This window comes from Scomber scombrus, chromosome 15, assembly GCF_963691925.1.
Source record: "Scomber scombrus chromosome 15, fScoSco1.1, whole genome shotgun sequence".
Classification (NCBI taxonomy): domain Eukaryota; kingdom Metazoa; phylum Chordata; class Actinopteri; order Scombriformes; family Scombridae; genus Scomber; species Scomber scombrus.
This window is the reverse complement of record NC_084984.1, coordinates 9,579,810-9,600,728: the sequence shown is the minus strand read 5'-3', so window position 1 is coordinate 9,600,728 and position 20,919 is coordinate 9,579,810. Positions and strand designations below refer to the sequence as shown.

Here is a 20,919-nt window from a genome sequence, read left to right as displayed (position 1 = left end):
TTAATGACAGAATTGACCTAATTCAGGCATAAAAATGGTAAAAAAAAAATGGTAGTACACTACTGTAATGTATACACCATCTGTTGTATAAGTTTACTGTCCCGTCTGGTTCTGTCCTTGCCAGCAACCCTGCACCGACACACTCTGCAGTATACTGGCAGAGTGAAGGGTCAGACCTGCGTCTCCATCTGTAGCTGCGCTCCTATAAAACATCTCTACTGGGAGCCAGCCAAACAGATTATACCGACCTACTACTGAAAGTCATGTGACAAAGAGAGTGCTATACAGTATATCCCTATACTGCACAAACAGTCACACACACACACACACGATTATATTTAACACACAAAGACCCTTGATGAGGTGTGGCCTTGCCAAATGAGATCCTCCCACAGATATATGCATAATTTAAACACGCACGCACGCACGCACACACTCACACACACACACAAACACTCACACACACACACACACACACACACACACACACACACACACACACACAGAAGCTTGTTTAATGTTGAGACACCCACTACTTTCTGTTTTAGATTTCCATTTTCTATGAAGATATTGCTTTATTAGTAATAATTGCTTGTTTTTGTTATTCACAGCCAAGACATAAAAAAACAAACATACTTTTACAGTTCTCCTCATCAAAAACCTTTAATTTCTGCTTTGTTTTCAGTTTCCAATCTATTCTCAGCACCTGACAGGTAATATCTCTATATATTTTGACACTCAAAAAATTCATAATTCTTGCTTCATTGCTGCAAGTTGCTTGACAGATTCGCAAGTCCACTGATGCTTGATTGACAGGCTCCATCAGCATCACACAAACAGGGAAAAATATCGAGACATTGAAGCCATGATAAATGCATTTTGTTCTTTAGGCAAAACTGTCATCTTTTTACATAATCCAACACATCATTTAAAATAATTTTTTTAAACAATTTATAGGAAGCAGAAAATACCAGATTACTATGAATATAATCTGAGAGCAGAGCACCTCGGTGGAATACCTAACATACGTTAAAGTATGCAAACATATGCTCTCCCAACTACATGAAAAAGCCATAGATTATTTATTATGCTGCCTAATGAATGTAACTACATTTGGCATGTATAGTACATTCATGTACATTAGTCCTGAATGGTAAAGCTTCAGCTCCATTCACAGAAGCCAAATTAGAGGATACAATTCCCACTGAGAGACACACAGTATATATCATCCACTGTATACTCACTGCACACACATATTGACAGTTAAGACACTGGGTGTATAAATGAAAGAGATAATGAGATTTTATATTTGTTTAACATGTGAAATTAGGCTGACTGACCTGTAAATGGGATCATGCATGACCAGCAGCTTGCTCTCATCCCACGTCCATTCTTTTCTCTGGGTATGAGAAAGATGATTGTGATAAAGCAGCAATTTCACACCAAAAAACAAATCCAATCAAGTTATGACTGATACTGACTGCTGACTCTGGTATTTGCTTTCTGAGTCTGAAAGAACGGTTATTTCTCATCCTTTTTTAGAGATAATCACTAATGACTTACCTTCTGTTTCTTCCTCAGAATCACCTTGACGCCATCCACAGACACAACAATGCTGACCTTCTTTTTCTTGATGTTCTTGGCCTTGAATTCATACTAAGAAAACAGACAAAAAGAAAAACATTAGAATATAAGCATTACACATGAATAGTATTTTATGTTTTCTGTATGAAATACATAACAGGCAGGAAACAATAACCTGAATGACTGAAAATTATACTTTTATACTTTTATACTGTAGGTTTGTTGGTTTCAAAGAGAGGATTTTGGTTGCACCTGATCACACATGGCTGAAAAGATCAGTTTTTTTATTTCTCAGGAGGAGTCTTAAAAAACCACAACGCGTGATAAATCATGCATTCCACATCTCCATTGCAGTGAGAGTGACCTGAGTGTGTCCTGCTGCACATTTGGCATGCTGACAGAATTAAGGGCATAAGTAGGAACAATCTGTCAGTATTAAAACATGATCTGCAGTGCACTTTAATATATCAGCATCCTTAAAAGCTTGGCAGAGTAGTGATAAAGTATGGTGAGTATAAGAAGCTAAGCCAACCAAAGAACTGTGATGCCAGTAAAAAGAGAAAGGACACTGAGACTTCACCACAACCAAAACAGAGAAGGTCAAAAATACCTGCAGTTAAGCTGTATCCTGACTCTCATTATATGAGGGTAATCACATTAAATATGTCAGTTATATCTCATTAATCCTCTAAAATACAAATCCTGAGATCCCGTCACATGGCTGATTATATCACATTATACATGTAAGGTGACAGGAAATGATCATGTGGTTACTGAACTCCTGACTTAGTTTCTTTCTGCTTATCAGGAACAAGAAACTAAACAACCTAGCTAAATTTTTACAACAACATTTAAGTGAAAAGTGTCTGGAATAGGGGTTTTCCATTCTGTTTGCTGAGTGGTACACAACAGCTGTGTCTGCACTGAGTGACTAACACGTTTCCACCTCGTCAGCTGGCCGAGCTCTCAGCTGAGGAACTTAGCGAGTCTGGTATGTCTGCTCACATTAGTGTCACTTTTAAACATGAAGAAGGGTCCCGCTATTGTTAGCTAGCAGCTATCAGGGCCTACAGCGTGACTTTAAAGCCTCAGTCATTTATCAAGGGACACAGAATGCAGGTGTTTGACTTGTTAGACTTTAAGCTGGTTTCATGCTGTGGCATATGTCAGCAATGTGAGGTGTAAATCAATTGTGATGGAAAAAAGGCTCTCTGGTTGTCATTTTGAAAAGAAAAAAGAGCCGTAACCGTTGGATACACATTAAAGGAATAGCTCAACTTTTTTAGGAAATACACTTGCTACAATGATTAGTGTGTTAATCAGTTAGACAGTTGACGGACCTTTAATCACCAGCTGTTTTGATAGTTGATTATCGTTTTGAATAATTGAAAAAGAAAAAGAAAAATGCAATTATTCTCTGTTTCCAGCTGCTAAAATATGAATATTTTCTGAGTTTACTTCAGTTTATGGACTGTTGTTGGACAAAACAAGACATCTTAGGTTGCATCTTAAGATTTGGGAAACATTGATCGATATTTTTCACCATCTTCTGACAACGTTTTTAACGAAGAGGTTAATCGAGAAATTTGTCAACAACTAATGAAAATAATCTTTAGTTGCAGCCCTGACACACTTATTCACTTTGTTGCTGAACTTAGAAGAGCAGATTAATACCGCTCTTGTGTCTGTATGTATGAAGACCAGAAGCAGAGGCAAAAATATGCTTACCAGAACTAGTAAATCTCACTAATAAACATGTCACATCTCATTTGTTTAATCCACACTGGCAGGTTTTTTTTTTTTATTTTATTTTTTTTTTTTAATTTGAACCAGTCAGGCACTATGCCAATTTTTAGACCTAACAAGAAGCACATTTTAGTCAATGGAAAGACGTGATTTGATGTGAATTGACCCACGCAGTGAAAATTGACCCAAAGAACCATCTGTGCCAGTTGAAAATGTTTCTATTTGAACAAAGCATTAGGAATCTTCTTCATAAACGGACAAAAAGAGGAGAGAGAAAAGGAGAGCGAGACAGTGTTGGTGTGTCAATTGCTCGCAGCTAATGTACAATTGTATTTTGGCAACAAAAAAAAAAGAAAACACACACACACATAACATTTGATTTGCTTTCTGTCTGGATAAGAAAGCAAAGGGAATAGTCACATTTACCAAAATGAACTATTCCTTTAATATATTTTGCAAAAACAATGCATTAAATTACACTAAATGACTGCTTAGCCTTCAAATGTGATTTCATTTCAAAATGTTTCTAAGTAATAATTTGTATTATAAATAAATTCCAAACTCACAGGCAAAAGACTAACACAATTTCTGCCATCTTTTTCTCTGAAGCTCATATAAAACAGTCAGACATCAACATCTTGAATTTTAATCACATCTTGTTCACCACAGAGGTAAACTTTAAAAGTTTGGATAATTTAAGATTTTTTCCAGTTCTGCTGCATACACAGGAGGCCAGCTTCCAGCCTTCTGTTTTCCACAATCTGCCAAAATATTAATATACAGCATAAGTGAAGTCTTCAGCCAGATGAATAAGTAAAGGAAAGAAAAGAGAGGAGAGGATGAAATGTTGAGAAAGCGTGAAAAATGAATGCCTGAAGTATGGAGACAAGTTAAAGGTAAGAAGACAAAGATGGAAAAACAGAGGAGAGAAGATGGGAGGAGACGTGAACAGATAGAAGCAGACAGAAGCAGAGGAGGTGAGGAGACAAATATTGTTATGTAAGGACCTCCTGCAAACTGTGACCTTTTAATCCACCTACACAAATGCAGCGATGGCACAATTAGCCGAGCATGATGAACAAGACAAGACCTACCAGACACGATTATTAGATAGTTTGGGTTTAATTAATCTTATGTGAATTTAGGATATGTCTCCACTGTTTGTGAATGAGTGCAGATTGACAGCAAATAAATATCATGACTTAATGAAGCCCATATTTGTCACATTAATTTCTATGTTTCCATACTTTCTTCCATGCTAATTTTCTGCTTGTGTCTGTTTCAGATGGCCTGCTCTCCCTGCCCTGGATCCATGGTGATTAAAGTTTCAGTCTCTAATTATACAGAACTGAGTCCTGAGAGAGCTGATTAAATAGAGAATAGGTTTAGAGAGGGAGAAGAGGAAACAGACCTCAGAGAGAGGGAAAGCGACGCTAACCCGAGTTTAAAGAGGAGGAATGGATAATTGCTCATGCTTCAAAGAGAAGTGTTACAGTGGTGAGATGAAAGGAGAAGTCCGAGAATGAAACCATAATACAGGTGCTCAGCTTTATTTGTGTGTCTTGCAGTTGCCTTTCAACACCTGTGCAAAAATCAATTTCTGGGGCAAATAAAGAGATGAAGTAATTTGAAGAAAGGCGACTGAACAGAATAATGATTTTCGGGCATCCACCTGCCAGATATGGAGCCCCACAACTGACAGGAGGCAGTAAAAGTTTGTATAAAGGTCTGAATGCATTAATTAAGAATATTATCAGTTACACAATCAAAATGGGATGTAAAAACAAATATAAAGCTTTATACTCGATAAGAAAAAACATCCATAGGTCATGTTCAGGGCTGCAACAAACAGTTATTTTAATTTTTTATTTTCTTTCTCTATGAATGAACTAGTTTGCTCCATAAAATGTCAGAAAATGGTGAAAAATATCCATCACTGTTTCCCAAAGGCCAAGATGCCATCCTCAAATATTTTCTTTTGTCCTGACCAACAGTCCACAGCCCAAAAATATTCACTTTGCTGTCATAGGAGAGTAGAGAAACCAGAAAATATTCACAATTGAGAAGCTGGAATCAGAAAATTTGGACATAAAAAAGAAAACATGTCTAAAAATGATGAATTGATCATCAAAAAAGTTGCAGATTCATTTAATTGTTGGCAGTTAATTGATTAATGGACTAATCGTTGCAGCTCTGGTGATCTTCACAACACAAGCTCCAACACACACCTGCAAAGTCACGCAAATACATTCAGTCACACCGTGTCAAAACACTCACACACACACACAGCTCTTTCATTATTCAGCGTTTATGCCAGCATTATGGTGAAGCAAAATGGGAATTTGCAAGTTCATCCAAAGTATGAAAATTTTATATTTTCTTTGCTTAAGTGCCAAGTGTTTTGAAATATTCAAGCTTTTAATGCACTTGCATTGTTACGGTTTCTCCTATGGTTTCTCAACAGCAACAACAAACAATTAGCCCAAGTGCATGTCGGGTTAGAAAACTTTCAGCAAGGCATAAAATGATTTCAGAGAGAGGAGCTTAGTGTGCTTTAGTTTGCTGTTATGGATTCATAATCAGATCAGAACGTCTGTATAATGTTAGAGAAATGTAGGAAAACAGACTTTAGGAGTAATGCATTAGTTGTAATGAGTGTGTGACTAATATGTGGATTGAACAGACACGTAAGGACATGAGCTTTACCTTCTAAGATGCAGTCTTAAAGCTTTAAAACTATGCTTCCAACAGTGCTGAGTGTTGAAGCACCATTCAAGCTTAAAGCAAGCAGAGTGAGAGCATATATTTCAAATCTTCCCTCAGTCTGGATGTGAGCGTTTAAGCCGTCAGACTCATCAGTCTTCCCAGACAGCGTAACAAATTTCAGTCAGCGTTCTGCTCCACAATCTATTATGAAAGCGTCAGACAGAATAGTGATGGCTGTTGCTATGTGTACAAAATGAGCGAAGGAAATTTGTCTGTTTGAGCCCAGTGTTATAAATTTGGGGTTTAGCCTGTTTTTATAAGAGAGATGAAGAAGATCAAACCAGAGGAGAGAGGAGATCATTCACTTTTTATTAGTAATATTTGAACAAGCTAAGACAATAGAATCTGCTGTGACAGTTTCAGAGCAGTTTCTCAGTGTGGCATGAATAATCTACATGGAGCAACTATAATCACTATTTAATAACAGGGAGTCCAGAGCTTTAAAATAAAGCTCTTGAATATGCTGAGCTTCACTTGGTTCCACTTCTATCACGGAAACCTGTTTCATTCATACTGTTTCAGACTGTTATTCCACAATAACTCTTCTTAATGTTCAGTCTAGTTGTTAATAAAGTATTTAGTAGACAAAATATTTAAAATTCAGCAGCACGACATGAATTAAACACGGTTTCTTTGTTAAAGTCATTATGAAACTCATTTACTCAGTCAATGCAGGTTACAGATTTTTAGCAAACCATGACCTCAGTGAGGTGAGGTCCATGCAATTAGGTATACAGATTTTAGATTTGGACAATAAACAGTAGTGGTATTCGATCAGCAACTATTTTGATTATCAATTTATCATTTTACGTAATTTCTTGAGAAAAACATAGTCAAATTCTCTTGCACTAGCTTCCTAAATGGTGTTTTGTTTCTTTAGGCTTCTATTATAGTTAACTGAATATCTCTGGGTTATGGGACAACAAAAAACATTTGAGGTTGAGGTGATTAGCATTTTTCACCATTTTCTGACTTTTTGTAAACCAAATGACTAATTAATCAAGAAAACGATTGATCTGATTGAGCTATAGTGAAAATAATCACGGATGCAGCCCTTTAAAGTGTAAAGGGTGGTGTTTTGTTAGCACTGAGAGGCAGACTTGTAAGGAATGCCATTTAGTTTGGATCAAAACTGAGAGAGAAGCTGTTAATACTCACCTCCAGCTTATACCATTTGTACGATAATGATTATGTGGGTCTTCCAATCCTCAAACACATATTAGGATCTAAATCAGAGCTAAATGTAGAGGAGAGGACATCCCAGAGGACATAAGGGACTCTGGTGAACTCCTGTGTTATGATGTTGACATCCTCTTTCCGAGAGGGAGTGCAGTTCAAGGAACAAGGCCCTCGAGTCATTACATGGAAGTAATTGTACTGCAGATACTCTAAATAAAACCTCCTGGCTCCAGAAGGCACCTGTCAACAACCTCTTAATCTTAGGTCAGTGAGTATTACATGCTCAGTTAAGAGATTTAACCTCTTGCTTCAGATTTTTTTGCATAAAAAGCTGGAAAAGGACAGTTATTTTCTCCACTGCTGTTCATTAATATTTTTAGAGTGAATAAATGAGCAGGATTTATGTTTCTGCAAACCAAATCACAGAATAAGAAATTACGGACAACCCCCCACTCCCCTTCAACGATCCTGAAAAGCAGAGGAATGCGGGGTGCATTGTGGGTCATTGATGCTCCCTGTAGTACCATTGAATCCATACAGGAGTGCACAATAGGACCTATACATTGCAACCTAGCAACCACTTCATTACAATTCCCCGGATTTGGGGACTTCCAAGGAATTTCACTTTTTTCCCCCCCCAATTGTGCACACAAAGAGATGACTGTTGGGAGCTGAACTGAGCTGAGAAACACAACAGCATTTAACGTGAAAAGAGACTTCTTGGAAATCAGAGTAGAAGCAAACAAGTTGAAGGCAAAATTAGCATGTTTATTTATGTTCAACTCCAACTGTGAGTGCTAATTTTTATGAGGAGGAAATCACATGTTTTGACAATCGAGCAGATGCATCTTTCAACGTTCCATTAGTTTAAACAATGTAGTGGAGTTTTAATTACTGCTACCCAACTAGTCTCTCTCCCTGTGAGTAGTATTTTCAGACAGGCGTCTGAGCCCCACGGCCAAACAGGGAGGACGCAATGACTCCCATGACACCAGAGAGGCCCGGACCTCCAGAGTGAACTGGCACATCTCATCATTAGTCAGCAGTGTGTATGAGAGAGCAATTACCTTGAGAGTCGCCACGGACAATGACCTTGGCCTAGATCAGTAACAGACGGGAGTTCGTGTTTGTGCACGTTGGCTGTTTTGTGTGTGGAAAGAAAAATAAAAATAAAGGGCTCGCTAGGCTAATAAAACTATGAATGTGTGTACATGTGTGCGTTAAATATGCTGGTGCCTACGTGAGCAGCTTCTACATGAGTGCAGATATTATGGATTGGACTCCCAGGCTCCAGTGTGTTGGCAGCCACCAGCGGGCAACAGTCTGTCTCCTGTGGGAGAGGAGGTGCTAACAGGAAACAGCCCACTTACAGGGCTGCTTGATGGGGGCTTCAGCGTGACAGTGGGGTTACACGCAACACTGGAGTTTAATGGCAGGGTGTAGAAGAAGTGGAGCTTTTATTGGGAAGCGAACATCTTTTTTAAGTAGAGTTTGGAGCAGTTCTGATTGAAGGGCTTCTGTTTCTTGCTTCATAGGAACTTACTCTTACACTATTTTAGTGACAATCTTCTGGTAGACAGATAAGCAAACACAGCTGACACTGACACTGCGCCAGCTCCGTCTGGGAGCTACAGCTGTGACTTTTCTAGATAAATGACTTTCATTACTTACACCGCAATTCTGGCCTGTGCTAATACATCTGCACAGGAGCAGGGAAAGAATCAAAGCTCCCGAACTCTGAGCAGCCATGACAAGACATCATGCGGTGCACTTAATTGATCAGCATAATGTCCTTCATCTAAAATTAAAGCAGCAAGGTTCAGGAAGAAAAGCTGCAATGGAAGAAAGCAGTAAATTTGATGTGGGATGAGTAAACCTGTACCTCTGCAGAGGAATCAACCCCTCCTGATGCAGGTTTGTCAGAGGAAGCGGCTAAGCCCCAATGCGGGCCCAGGCAGGCACTCCTCGAGTGTCTGCGCCCTTGCAGTGAGAATGGACCTACGCCTGAGTGAGTCGCTGACAGGCACAGTGAAAGGACAGCCAGTCTCAGCTACTCAGGGTTAGTCACATGTGACACAGAGTAAATACAAAGGAACAACCTGAGCATGCCAAACATTCGCTCTCAGTGGCACACGGGCAGAAAGGTGCACACAGACACACTCTAAATACCACGTGTGCACTCGGAAAGACAACAGACAAATTGACTGAGGTTATTATTTATATTATTGCATAACTGACCAAAATCCCAAACACTGAGTTTTAATCTAATTTGTGGTTCAGACAAAACAACTTAGATGGGCTTCAACATGTTTTAAAACTGGTGAATCAAGTTGGCATGTCTTAACCCTTGGAAAGATGGAGGACAAGCAGAACTACACCTGTAGACAGTCTGACACAGACAATGTCATTTACCAGGTTACTGAATTAAGAATGAGCTGTGACTCCCAATCTGAGTCACATGTAACTCCACTGAAATTATCAGATCATTGTTGTTACACCTGGAGTCAGTGATTCATTTATCTTCTGTGGTACTGCTGCTAAAGTAAGATAATTTAGGCTGGAAAATGTTATGTTTGGAGACACAGGTTAAACGACTATATAGAACAACCCTAAACCTAATCCTGGTTTAGGTGGCTGTTGGTTTAATCACGCAGATATAGATGCATGTGTGTAATGATTTAGGGTTTGTAGACCTGTGGAATAAATTTGGATTCTTAAAAAGGTTATGCAAGTACCTCATGTGTGCTCAGATTATGATTATGTTATGTTTTTCTTTCTTTCACATTGCCTGTAACCTCATTTATGTGTGTATGTGATTGTATGTGTGTTCAGTACACTTATGTAATGAACACAGTTTAACCAGACTAATGAAATATGGAGTAATTTGACTGATCGCATGAACAGCTAAATCAGATTATGTTCTGTTTTTTTTCCTTATTTTTAACAAGAGCATTTGTCAAAAAGATAAGATTTTGAGGAAAAATGACAACATTTGCTGGTTCCAGCTTCTTAAGTGTGAATATTTTCTGGTTTCTTTAGTCCTCTGTGATAGTAAACTGAGTATATTTGGGCTGTGAGAAAACAAATAAACAACACTTTGGGAAACAGTGATCGACATTTTTCACCATTTTTTGACATTTTATAGACCAAATTACCAATCAATTTATTGTTAGATGCAGCCCTTCTTTACAACAACAACTTCCATAAAGCTAAGCTGGTGATGGATAATCTGCCAGCTGTGCTCTGTGACTGGGACGCGTGCCACTGCTTTCTAGAGCTAGTAAATAGTGTCATATCATTTCTAAAGTGCTTCATTGGCTCAACAAGCAATGCTGTCTGGATCCCTTTTAGGATTCATTCAGCCAAGAGTATATATTACAGTAAAGAAGCCTTTTTGGCTTCAGCTACTATGTCTGTGCAGGTTATGATACATTTTATTTAAAACAAAACTGGAAAGAAACTGCCTGAATGTAGACAGACAATTGGCCAGCAGGCAGGCTGGGGTAATGATGTAAGCTACAGGGGCAACAAAGCATCCTGCAACAAGAGGTTAACACTACAGCGATGTGGAGATGCTGAGTATGGATCTGTCCGATGCAGTAGTCTGGAAAAGCAGCAGTCAGAGTAATAGGATTACTGAAACGAACGCTGTCAGATCACAGGCCCTAAAATCCCCTTAGCACCCAGAACAGGGGGCCAACCGTCACTGATCTACACTCATACTGTATAAACACAGTTACGCTAGGGTTAGGTTATGCTACTGTGCAGTGATTGAGGCAATTTCAAGGTAGGGCAGCAGCAAATTCTGCATTCTTTTGTTTGATGAAGAAAGAGTTGTTAAATAAAATGTGAACACTTATCTAGAGCTGAAACAATTAGTCAAAAAAGTGATTAGTTGATCAACAGAAAATTAATTAGCAACTATTTTGGTGACTGATTAATTAGTCAAACCAAAAAGATTTTGTACTTTTGTCTGTTCCACATAATTGTCAGCTGAATATCTTTGACTTTCAGAGTGTTGGACGGACATAGACTACAAAATTAATTGGTTATAGCACTGCGACTAATGGTTCTTTTCATTATCAATCTTCTAATCATTTTCTCAATGAATTGTTTTCTCTATAAAACAGCAAAAAAATAGTTAAATGATCATCACAATTTCCTAGAGCCCGAGGTGACATCAGCAAATGTTTGTTTTTTGATTTGACCAACAGTATGAAATATAAGTATATCAATATAGTATCACATATATTCATTTACTGTTATTTAAATAACAATAAATTAATTGGAACATTTATTTCCTAGGCTGTGCACACACACTTGCAGGGAAATTACATCTATTTTTTTTTTTTTTTTTACTTTAAACATTACATTAATTAAGACTTTGAAAAGCAGCAAATGATAAAATCTGAGAACTTGAAAGCATGACATTTTTTTTGCATTTTTGCTTGAAAATCGACTTAACCAATTATCAAAATATATGGCAATTATCAGTTGATTAAATAATTGATTCTTTTGACTAATCACAACCTGCAATTGATTTAATGAAAGTAATTTGTTGCAGCTCTAGTTAAAGTATGTCGTATATTCCTATTTATTTTCTTGAATTAGAGAAAAAAGCAACCACAGAGCCATTAGCCATTTAATTCATCTACTACAAAAAAGAAGCAGTTAGGAGTGGCTGTACTGTATGATTAACCACTGGCACACATCTCTGTTTCCAACCTGTAGCTCTAAATGTCTGCCACTGCAAATGGAAAACACAAATGTGAACAGACAGCACCCTGGGGAGCCTACAGGTGGTAAAAAGGAGGAACATGATGACAAGAAACCCGGGAGAACAAGAAAAGACAAAGAAAGTATGATGACCAACCATTTAATAAGATAGTGTTTGAGGCTAAATGCATGTTAACCCTATTTCAGGGGGGTAAACATGGGGTGTGAATCAGGGCCACCATCTGTGCCTTACATGCAAACATGTCCCAAAAAGCCCCTTGGAAGAGGGTTTAAGAGTGTGTGAGAGCTTTCATAAAGCTCTATCATGAGTAGCTTAAATCCTTACAGACAGACAGCTCGTCATGTCGCCCGCTACACCGGCGACAACTTATCTGACAACAGAAGGTCGGGTGATGTGTGTGCCACCACATGGCACTGATTGATGACAGTCACCTCCACTCTACTTATTGCTGTCTGCATTTACTCCTGTCTCCAAAATTTGAGATAAATGTGAAATCACACCTAAGAAAGTGGTGGAACAATTCACACAATATTTGACAGAAAACTGCCAACTGATTGGATCTGGCATACATTCATTTAATTTAATTAATCAGGTAGCTTATTTTGTGCTGTCAGTAATGCACCGCAGCAGATTAGAGGCAATGAAATGGCTTAAAAACACTGAATTCCATTTGTGCAGAATCACATAATGGTGATGAGCAGTGTGTACTGAGATAACTGCTATACTATCTTTGTGATATTACTCAGGAAATGAAGGCCTGGAGCCCATATTATTCTATATTTGGGAAAGAGAAACCCAGGGTGGTATAATAGTTTTATGAATGTTGGCCAAACTTTATGATCATACTCAGTTTGGTAATAGAACGCTCAGTGTCTGATATCCACTGTTAACCTTGTCCAGAGGTTGTTACTGCAGTAAGATAAGGTCAGTTCTGTATCACTGTTAGCTGGGATAATGGGGCCAGGATAATGTTGGGCAATCACGACACACTCCTGCACCCGTTTGATGTACCTGACGTAGGTGACAGCAAGGGGAGACAGAGACAATGAGACAGAAAGATAAGAAAAAGAGATCTGAGGAGCTCAGGCTTTAACTGAACCCCCCTAACACAGAGAGACAGTGAGAAGGCAGACCAGTCAAAGATTACACTGATACCCATGTGCAATCAATTATTCACAAGAAACACAAGAAAATATGGAAAAAGTAACAGTTTGGGAAATTGAAATTCCGCTCAAAAAATATGCTAATGCCTCCAGTGCATATGATCAGACGGCTTATGGGCTTTTTCTTCCCTCATTATCGAGTAAGTGTTACTGCCCTGATGGGCTGATGCAAGTGGAGATAACAAAGAGCGCAGCATAACAGTTTCTCAAACTTGAACTGCACAGCGGTCTGTTACACAATACTTAACTTCATTAAAAAATCAAAAAAAGAGTGTACTCTGTACACTTATTATGCTGTATCTATTTGTATTAAAACCAATGCTAACAGACACACATTAAATGAATAGGTTTGACAGACAGGGACGTGGCTCTCTGCCAGAATGAGACGTTGTTAGTATGAGTGACAGAAACATTAGGCCTGTCATCTGGGTAACGGAGAATACGTTATCTTGTTAATGTCTGTGTGGACGGCAGCATTGGTTGAAGCAGTTTAGAGTCCAAAAAATGAACAGCAGCAGTTTGCTCCCATCATTTATCCAATTAGAGCATAATAGGCAGCGAGCATTGTTCCTCTACTGGACTCCAGCACAAAACACAATCCTATTGTCAAGTCTTAGATTCCTAAAAGCATCAATGAGTTGTACTCAGCAGATGAAATGAGGCTTTTAGTGGCAACAGAAAGACAAAATGGCAAATTTGAGTGCACTGTGGAAATATATCCAATGTATGAAAAGGTCCTATTTACTTAATTGACTTACAGAGGCAACATATTTTGACATTGTCAGAACATATTGAAATATTATATATAGCAGGACTGCTTACTGTATAGTTTGCAATAGACTATAACATTATTTATCAAGATTATATTAAGAAATGTATTATAAGTTCAGTACAGAAAATTATTCAATATCTTTCATATACTGCACAGTTACATTTATGTAAATATATCAGATCTTCATCCAAGGCCTGCATAGTTCAGAGTTGAGTGAATTTAGCTACACTACAGGTTCAGTAAGTTTCATTTTTAGTGCAAGAAGATAAGTTATTATAAGTATTAAAGGAATCATTCATCATTAAATGTTAGTGTCCCATAACTATGAAAATGCAAAAAACAAAAGGGAAAAAGGGAAATCTGGGCTTTTTCTCACCAATCACCAGGGCTGTGACTTCCTGGAGTCTCCGCTGGTTTCTTGGCAAACTCACCATAACGACAAGACTCCAGGAAGTTACTGTGCCTGGCTACGGCCTCGATCAGTCAGAGGAGCGCTTGGTTGCAAATCGCGAGGCACACCTACAATTTAATAAAGAGCAGCTTGCCACGTCTTTAACTGTTATTTTACTGTTAATTAAACTCATTCCAGACCTGCTGTTTTTGTAATTCAGGTCATGGTAACTACGGCTGGTAATAGCTTCAGGTATCCAGCATTAGTCACCGCTAGTTTGACCTCCATGTCTGATGTCTCCATAGAGCATAGAGCTGAAAAACATGAGGTGTTCAGCAACACAAAAGCAGCAGCTACATGTTGGTGGCTTTTTGTTTCCCTCTTTTCAGGGCATTAATTAGATTACTTTAAAAAGTCAACATGATTTAGTTAATTTCCATCCCTAATATTTGTTGTGACTGGCGGCTATTCTTGCATGCCTTACACAGAATTGTTTATTTGGGACTTATCATGTATATTTCCAGATCTACATTTATATTCGGATGCTCAACTAGAATATCTTTATCTTGTACTGACCCTGTATGCAGCCACTCACCCTCGTCGTAACAGTATAAAAATAATAGAAAATCACAAAACGTATGTCCCCCTTTATGAAAACCTGGATCGACAAACCCATTCACGTGCCAACCTGTGTCTAACCCAGGTCAGAAAAGGTCAGGTGACTCACTTTGACCCATTTTGACTGGGGAGATAGACTGTCGCCAGCCTGAGTCACTGTGTACGTCTGTTTGCTATTAGTTTGATTATGCCATGTTTTTGTTGTGTATCCAAATATGAAGACATAATATTATTATATAAAGGCTCAGCAGGAAGATGTTACAGCTACAAATGTAAGAAGTCGTTACCTGGTCAATGGAGGTGTTGACACCAAGAAGTCTGTAACAATTTAACTTCAACTTGTTTCCTGCATGTTTAAACCAACACAGAGGCGAGATAAGAGAGGGAGAGCGCAGAGAAGTGTAAATGTAGCTACAGTGAAGCACAGATGAAGGAATGAAACAAAATGAGGTTCCGAGTGTGGTGGTGGGGGTGTTGAACGATAAGAGCGGGAGAATAAGACCTTGAGGCTTCCTATGTAGCACGTTGGAACAAGATGAGAGAAGTGAGATGAATGTGCACACATACACACACACACACACACCACACACACGACTCCAAATCACATTTAGAAGTAGGGCAGCCTGTCTGCCAGCTCAAAAGCCTGCAGCCCTTTCCTCAATCATTATCCAACAAACGATACCGTAATACAACAGGCCAAGTTTATCTGCCTACTCATTCTAAGAAAGGCCTCGAGGCAGAGGTGCACAGCTTACAAACCTGACACATGTTTATTTGAAGTAATATGGAGAATAACTTTCTGCTAATATGCATTTAATTTGTTTAATTTGTGTGAATATTATTAAAAACACTTTCATCTTCTTGCTTTTTCAAAATTGAAAACATCATCTACACATACTATATATTCATAACAGAACCAACGGGCTTGGTTTCAACATCCGCAGCAAACTTTGAGCCCATCCCAAACCTGAGGATGAGTTGAGAAAGACGTGTTTTTGGCGGTAGGGCTGGTTACCAGGGAGACCTGAGGAGCGGCCTGACATTTGTGGTTCATTCAGAGCTGCGGAATAATAGCGAGGGAGTGAGAGCACAACAGTACCATTCACCAAAAGACGAACCGAGGCAAACCATGCCATTGAACAAACCTAATCGCTCTATCAATCGGCTGTTTGGAAAGCAATCAAGATGACCGATTTGTAAATTCGCAGAAGAGAAAATTACTTAGTACACATACACAAAAGGAAGCAGGGAAGGGAAACCACACGTGGTTATGGTGTTTAAGGTCGAACATGTGAAACAGTAACCACAGGAAGAGAGGAACAGATACAGACGACGGCAAAGAGTTTCACTTCCTCGAAACCAAAAACACACTCCTGCTAAAAATAAGTAAAGACAGAGCTGTATGTGGTAGACTCTAAATTAGCCAAATTAGCTGAAGCACACTTGTATTGAATCTTATGTTATAATGTTAGGGTTTATTTTGTACTTGATGCTTCTTGTTGGCGTCTATGTTTCCTAAGTGGTTTACACATTACTAAAGGGTTTACAAGCTAAGACATGTTTTAATAGTGCAACCTGTTTAGTTAATCACTACTTTGAAACTAGCAAGTACTAACTTAGCAAGGACCTTACACTCAAACTTAGTGACGGATTTATGAAGAGCTGTAACCCAGGCACGCCATAGGAGACGGTGGGTAACATCAGCCCCAATATATGATATGTGGAATTTTTCCCTCCCAATACATTTGCAAATGACACATCAGATTCCCCCAAAAGCTGAAAGAAAGCTGATTTGTTTCACTTAATATTCAGTGTGAAACCGACTCCACAATGCACTGTTCGTGTATTATTCACAGAAAACCTGCTGTGTTTCATCAACCAGCAACAGTGAACACAACACCGACCCAAGAGCGCAAATGCCATAGTTTTGGGTCTGTTCTCTATACTTTATGTGCCATGCACTGATGTCTGATTTACACAGGTTCACTCACACATCTATGCAAGCAGTGGTGTTGTTTGGGCTGATGTTTCAGGGCTTCAATCACAAATAGTCCAGCTTCAAATATTTTTGGTCCATAAAACTTTAGTCTACTTAAAGCAAGAAGGAGAAATATGGAGCAGCACATAATAGATGCATACAGGCCATGGATGTATTAAGGATAAAGGCAGTAAAGTTATTTTTACAGCAGCACTTTCTGTAGCTTTCTCCAGTGTTTGCTTTTCTTCACATTTCAGTGCAGAGATTTGTCCATAGTAAAAAACTACAGAAAATACAAACATTAACCTAACGAACAAACTTTGTTAAGGAGCCACATTACTGGCATGGAGGCAACAATCCCAGAAACAGAAACCTCCAAACCTTGACAAATAGAACAAAGAGAGATACTACAAGAGGTAAAAGAAGGGGGATAAAGGGTGAACTGACCCTTTAAATGGACTGGTATGAAAGTTTTTATCAGGTGTCTCTGAGGAACTAAAAAGTTCATATCCGTTAAGAACAAGTCCCATCAAGTCCCTGAACACAATGAAACCCCTGGGTGTGTTTAATCATTGGCTAATCTGTCAAGAACTAATTTATGGTACAACACAATGTTATATCTTTATTTATTTACTTTTATGATTATAGAGACTGCGTTCAGTATATGGACACCCTTACATGCAGACAGTGCAGTTAAAGATGTTCCTGTCATTTTGTCCATCATTTGTATATGTCCAGAGCTCTGTGGCTTATTTAACTCTCATACAGTATTACGTACAAACACAAGGACATAACAGCACCCTGATGGAAAACTGCTTGTAAGACTGCAGCTGTCCAGGTGCAGGAACACACCTACATACACATACACACAAACAGTACCCACCCAATACACCCACACACCCACACACACACACACACACACACACACACACACACACACACACACACACACACACACACACACACACACAGACACATGTCCAGTTCCTGGTCTGTTGACACTAGTAGTGTTTGTACTTGAGATTAGCTGTAGAGAGCTTTGCAGCAGGCAGTTACAAGCAGGTTTTAGGACTGGTCAAATGAGTTTCTGGCTGAGCTCCAGGGACATTTTCACTGTAACGTAACTATAAGCTTGGACTTGCTGACATATTGCAATACCCCCAGATAGAGTAAAAATCACTGTCTTTATACAGCTGACCTCGTTGCAAATGTCAATCCTAATCAGTCTGGGTGACATTTGAATTTTAAGGTCCTGTTTGGCTTTTTTTTTTGTCAAATGGGATTATAGAGCAAGTCTACTAACATCTGTTTTATGTTATTTTTAGAAAATACAGATTGTTGAGTCTGGAAATACTATAAACAGAATATTAATTTATTTAATGGATACAGAAAAGCCACAACTACACCAACTTTGCGTGCTGAGGCTGGAGAGGGCAGGGAATGTCTATGAAGAAATTGTGCCTTGAGGATCTGCAGGAAAATAGAGTTCATGGCTTTAGAAATGCCTTCCTTGGGATGGAGCTTCCTCTGGGTGAGCGTGGGGGGATCAGAGTGTGTAAGACTTATCTAATCACGGCACTGAAAGAAATGTCATAGCCTTAGGGTAGATGATAAAAGTAGAAGCCTGTGTTTGTCTATGCGTGCGGCATGATGCTGGTAGTGGAGGCAGGGACCACTCACCACCTGCCAGTCCATCCATGTGAGCAAAGACCTGCTGTCCCCTCAGTATATTTATCCATCCCACACACTAGTGCAGAAAAAACACGAGTCTTCAGACCTGCTAACTCTGTGAGGTAATAGTAAGACATAGCAGTGCTTGGAGCTAAATGCTAACATCAGTATGCTAACATGCTCACAATGACTATAGAGTTGTTAAGTGGGAAAAGCAATTTTGCCGCCGGTTCGTTCTGGAAGTAAAAATCCCATTCACTTTCCCCATAGACAATGTTACATGACTCATAGTTTGGGTACTTGTTCAGCATGGAAATCTCCCAGTTAAATCATCAGTACAAAAAGGGAAAAAAAACAACTGTGTTAAAAAAATCTCAGGTTCCTTAAAAAGTTGAAGGTAGAAGACTGTGTACATACAAATTTCAGGGTAGAAGTTAACTACGACTCCCAAGGTGCAGCTTGGCTAAAAAACAGTCAATCATCAAACTTAAAATTGAGTCATGTGCGCCAAAAAATGATTTTAGAATCTATAGTGTAAATCAGTTCAGTTTAAATGGCTGAGGAATTCAGAATCCATTGCTTTTATTTACAACTTCAGTGACAAACTGTTTTGAATTAATTGCGCTCTAATTAACACCCATGGCTTCTTCTTCATGGCAATGGTGGCTGAAGCTCATGGGTGTTGTAGTATTCTTCTTTTGAGGAGATTGTTGAGTGGGAAACCACTTCTGAAACCAGTGGCCCCTCCCATTTTGTAACTCTATGTTAGCGTGCTGATGTTTAGCAGGTAATAACTGCTATCTGAATTTTACATGTTAGTGTTTGCAATATAGCAATGAACATTAAATGCATTAGAAATTATAAGAAATTTAGGGGTTAATCCATCCAACAGTTGTCAAGAAACTTCACATTTACATACACAAGAGCTGCGACGATTAGTTGATTAATCAATATGTTGCTAACGATCAAATTAATCACAAAGTCATATAAAAAATGTTTTTATCGTTTTGATTTGAGTCTAAATTCTCTGCTTCCAGCTTCTTCAATATGAATATTTTCTGGTCTCGTTGACAGAAAAATCTACAAATTAATCAATAATGAAAATAATTGTTAGTTGCAGCCGTATGTCTCACAAAACCACATAGACCCACTTGAGTTAGTGGATTACCAAAGTCATTAGACTCAATCCCCTGCGAACAATGAATGTCTGTAAAAAAAAATTTCATGACAACCCATTTGTTAGCTGCTGAGATAAACAGAAGCAAAGCGATGTCTTCTGCTGAATAAAACAAAAAACTCTGGCATACTAGCTGAGGCTCAGTCAAACCACTAGACTCGCATTTTGAAGGTCAAATAAAACGATCCACTTCCTCTGAGGTCTGTTAGTGTAATCTGATCAAACTGCTACTTAGAGAGTTATAACTAACAGATGAGATCTTGCAGAAATATACTTTCAAGCATTGATCACAGATAGGGAAAATGACTGTTAGCTAATAAAGAAGAATAGGACCCCCATTCTCTGGAGGTGGAGGGGGGTGGATAGGGTAACTGCATCCTTTTAAAGATGAGATCACATCTAATCCAGTACACATATAGGTCACCCACTATGCTCTTGTACATCTGCCATTAAGCTAAGATGAATACGGAGTGAAAACAATGCCCCCCATTATGCGTCATGCCTCCCTAAATACAGCATATCCCACATTCACACATTGGAGTGCACACAGAATACCAGACCACCCGCCCCCACTTTTGCTATAGATCTGTAAACCCCCAGGAGTTAAGCTGTGCTCTCATTCCTGGTTTTTCTGGGACATGCAGGGTGCGCTATTGTTATGCAAATATTGTGATTCACCGATATTTAGGACCGATTTATGCTAGCTCCTAAGATCTACAATATGTTGCAGTCATATGTGCTGGTATCACTAATCTGTTGTGTGTTGTGTGGGATCTGCAGCCTTCAGGCATGGGTAGGCATTTGTTATGGCTAGCTGCCGAAATCTGACCATGAAAAATTGAGTGAAAGAAAGAGAAAAACACAGGAAGGATAACAAGGGGAAGTGAAATCTGGACATTTCTCTGTTTCGCTTGTGGATGTTATAATTCGTCTGCTGCTAAATAAGTTGACTGTTGCCACACTGTTGTATGATAGGTGATCACATGAGCATGGAGAAAAGGAACTTGACTAAACAACACCAAACACACATACTTTGCCTTCACCCTGCTTTTTTGATTTGGCAGTTGTAAAAGTTTTTGTTGACAGATTCCTCGAGCACAGAAATTGGAAGATGTAAAGCCAATATTTGTGTGCCA

General features: G+C 38.8%; 1 protein-coding gene across 1 annotated transcript in view; it reads right to left on the bottom strand.

Annotated features, from left to right (window-relative positions):
- The window catches only part of si:dkey-34e4.1 (carboxyl-terminal PDZ ligand of neuronal nitric oxide synthase protein), a 56,834-nt gene that overhangs the window by 27,922 nt on the left and 7,993 nt on the right, over window positions 1-20,919 (bottom strand). Inside the window, exons 3-4 of the mRNA XM_062435290.1 lie at window positions 1,564-1,656; window positions 1,341-1,399 (exon numbers count right to left, since the gene is read on the bottom strand). Of these exons, the coding sequence (XP_062291274.1) occupies window positions 1,341-1,399; window positions 1,564-1,656 (152 nt within the window). The remainder of the gene's footprint in view (window positions 1-1,340; window positions 1,400-1,563; window positions 1,657-20,919) is intronic.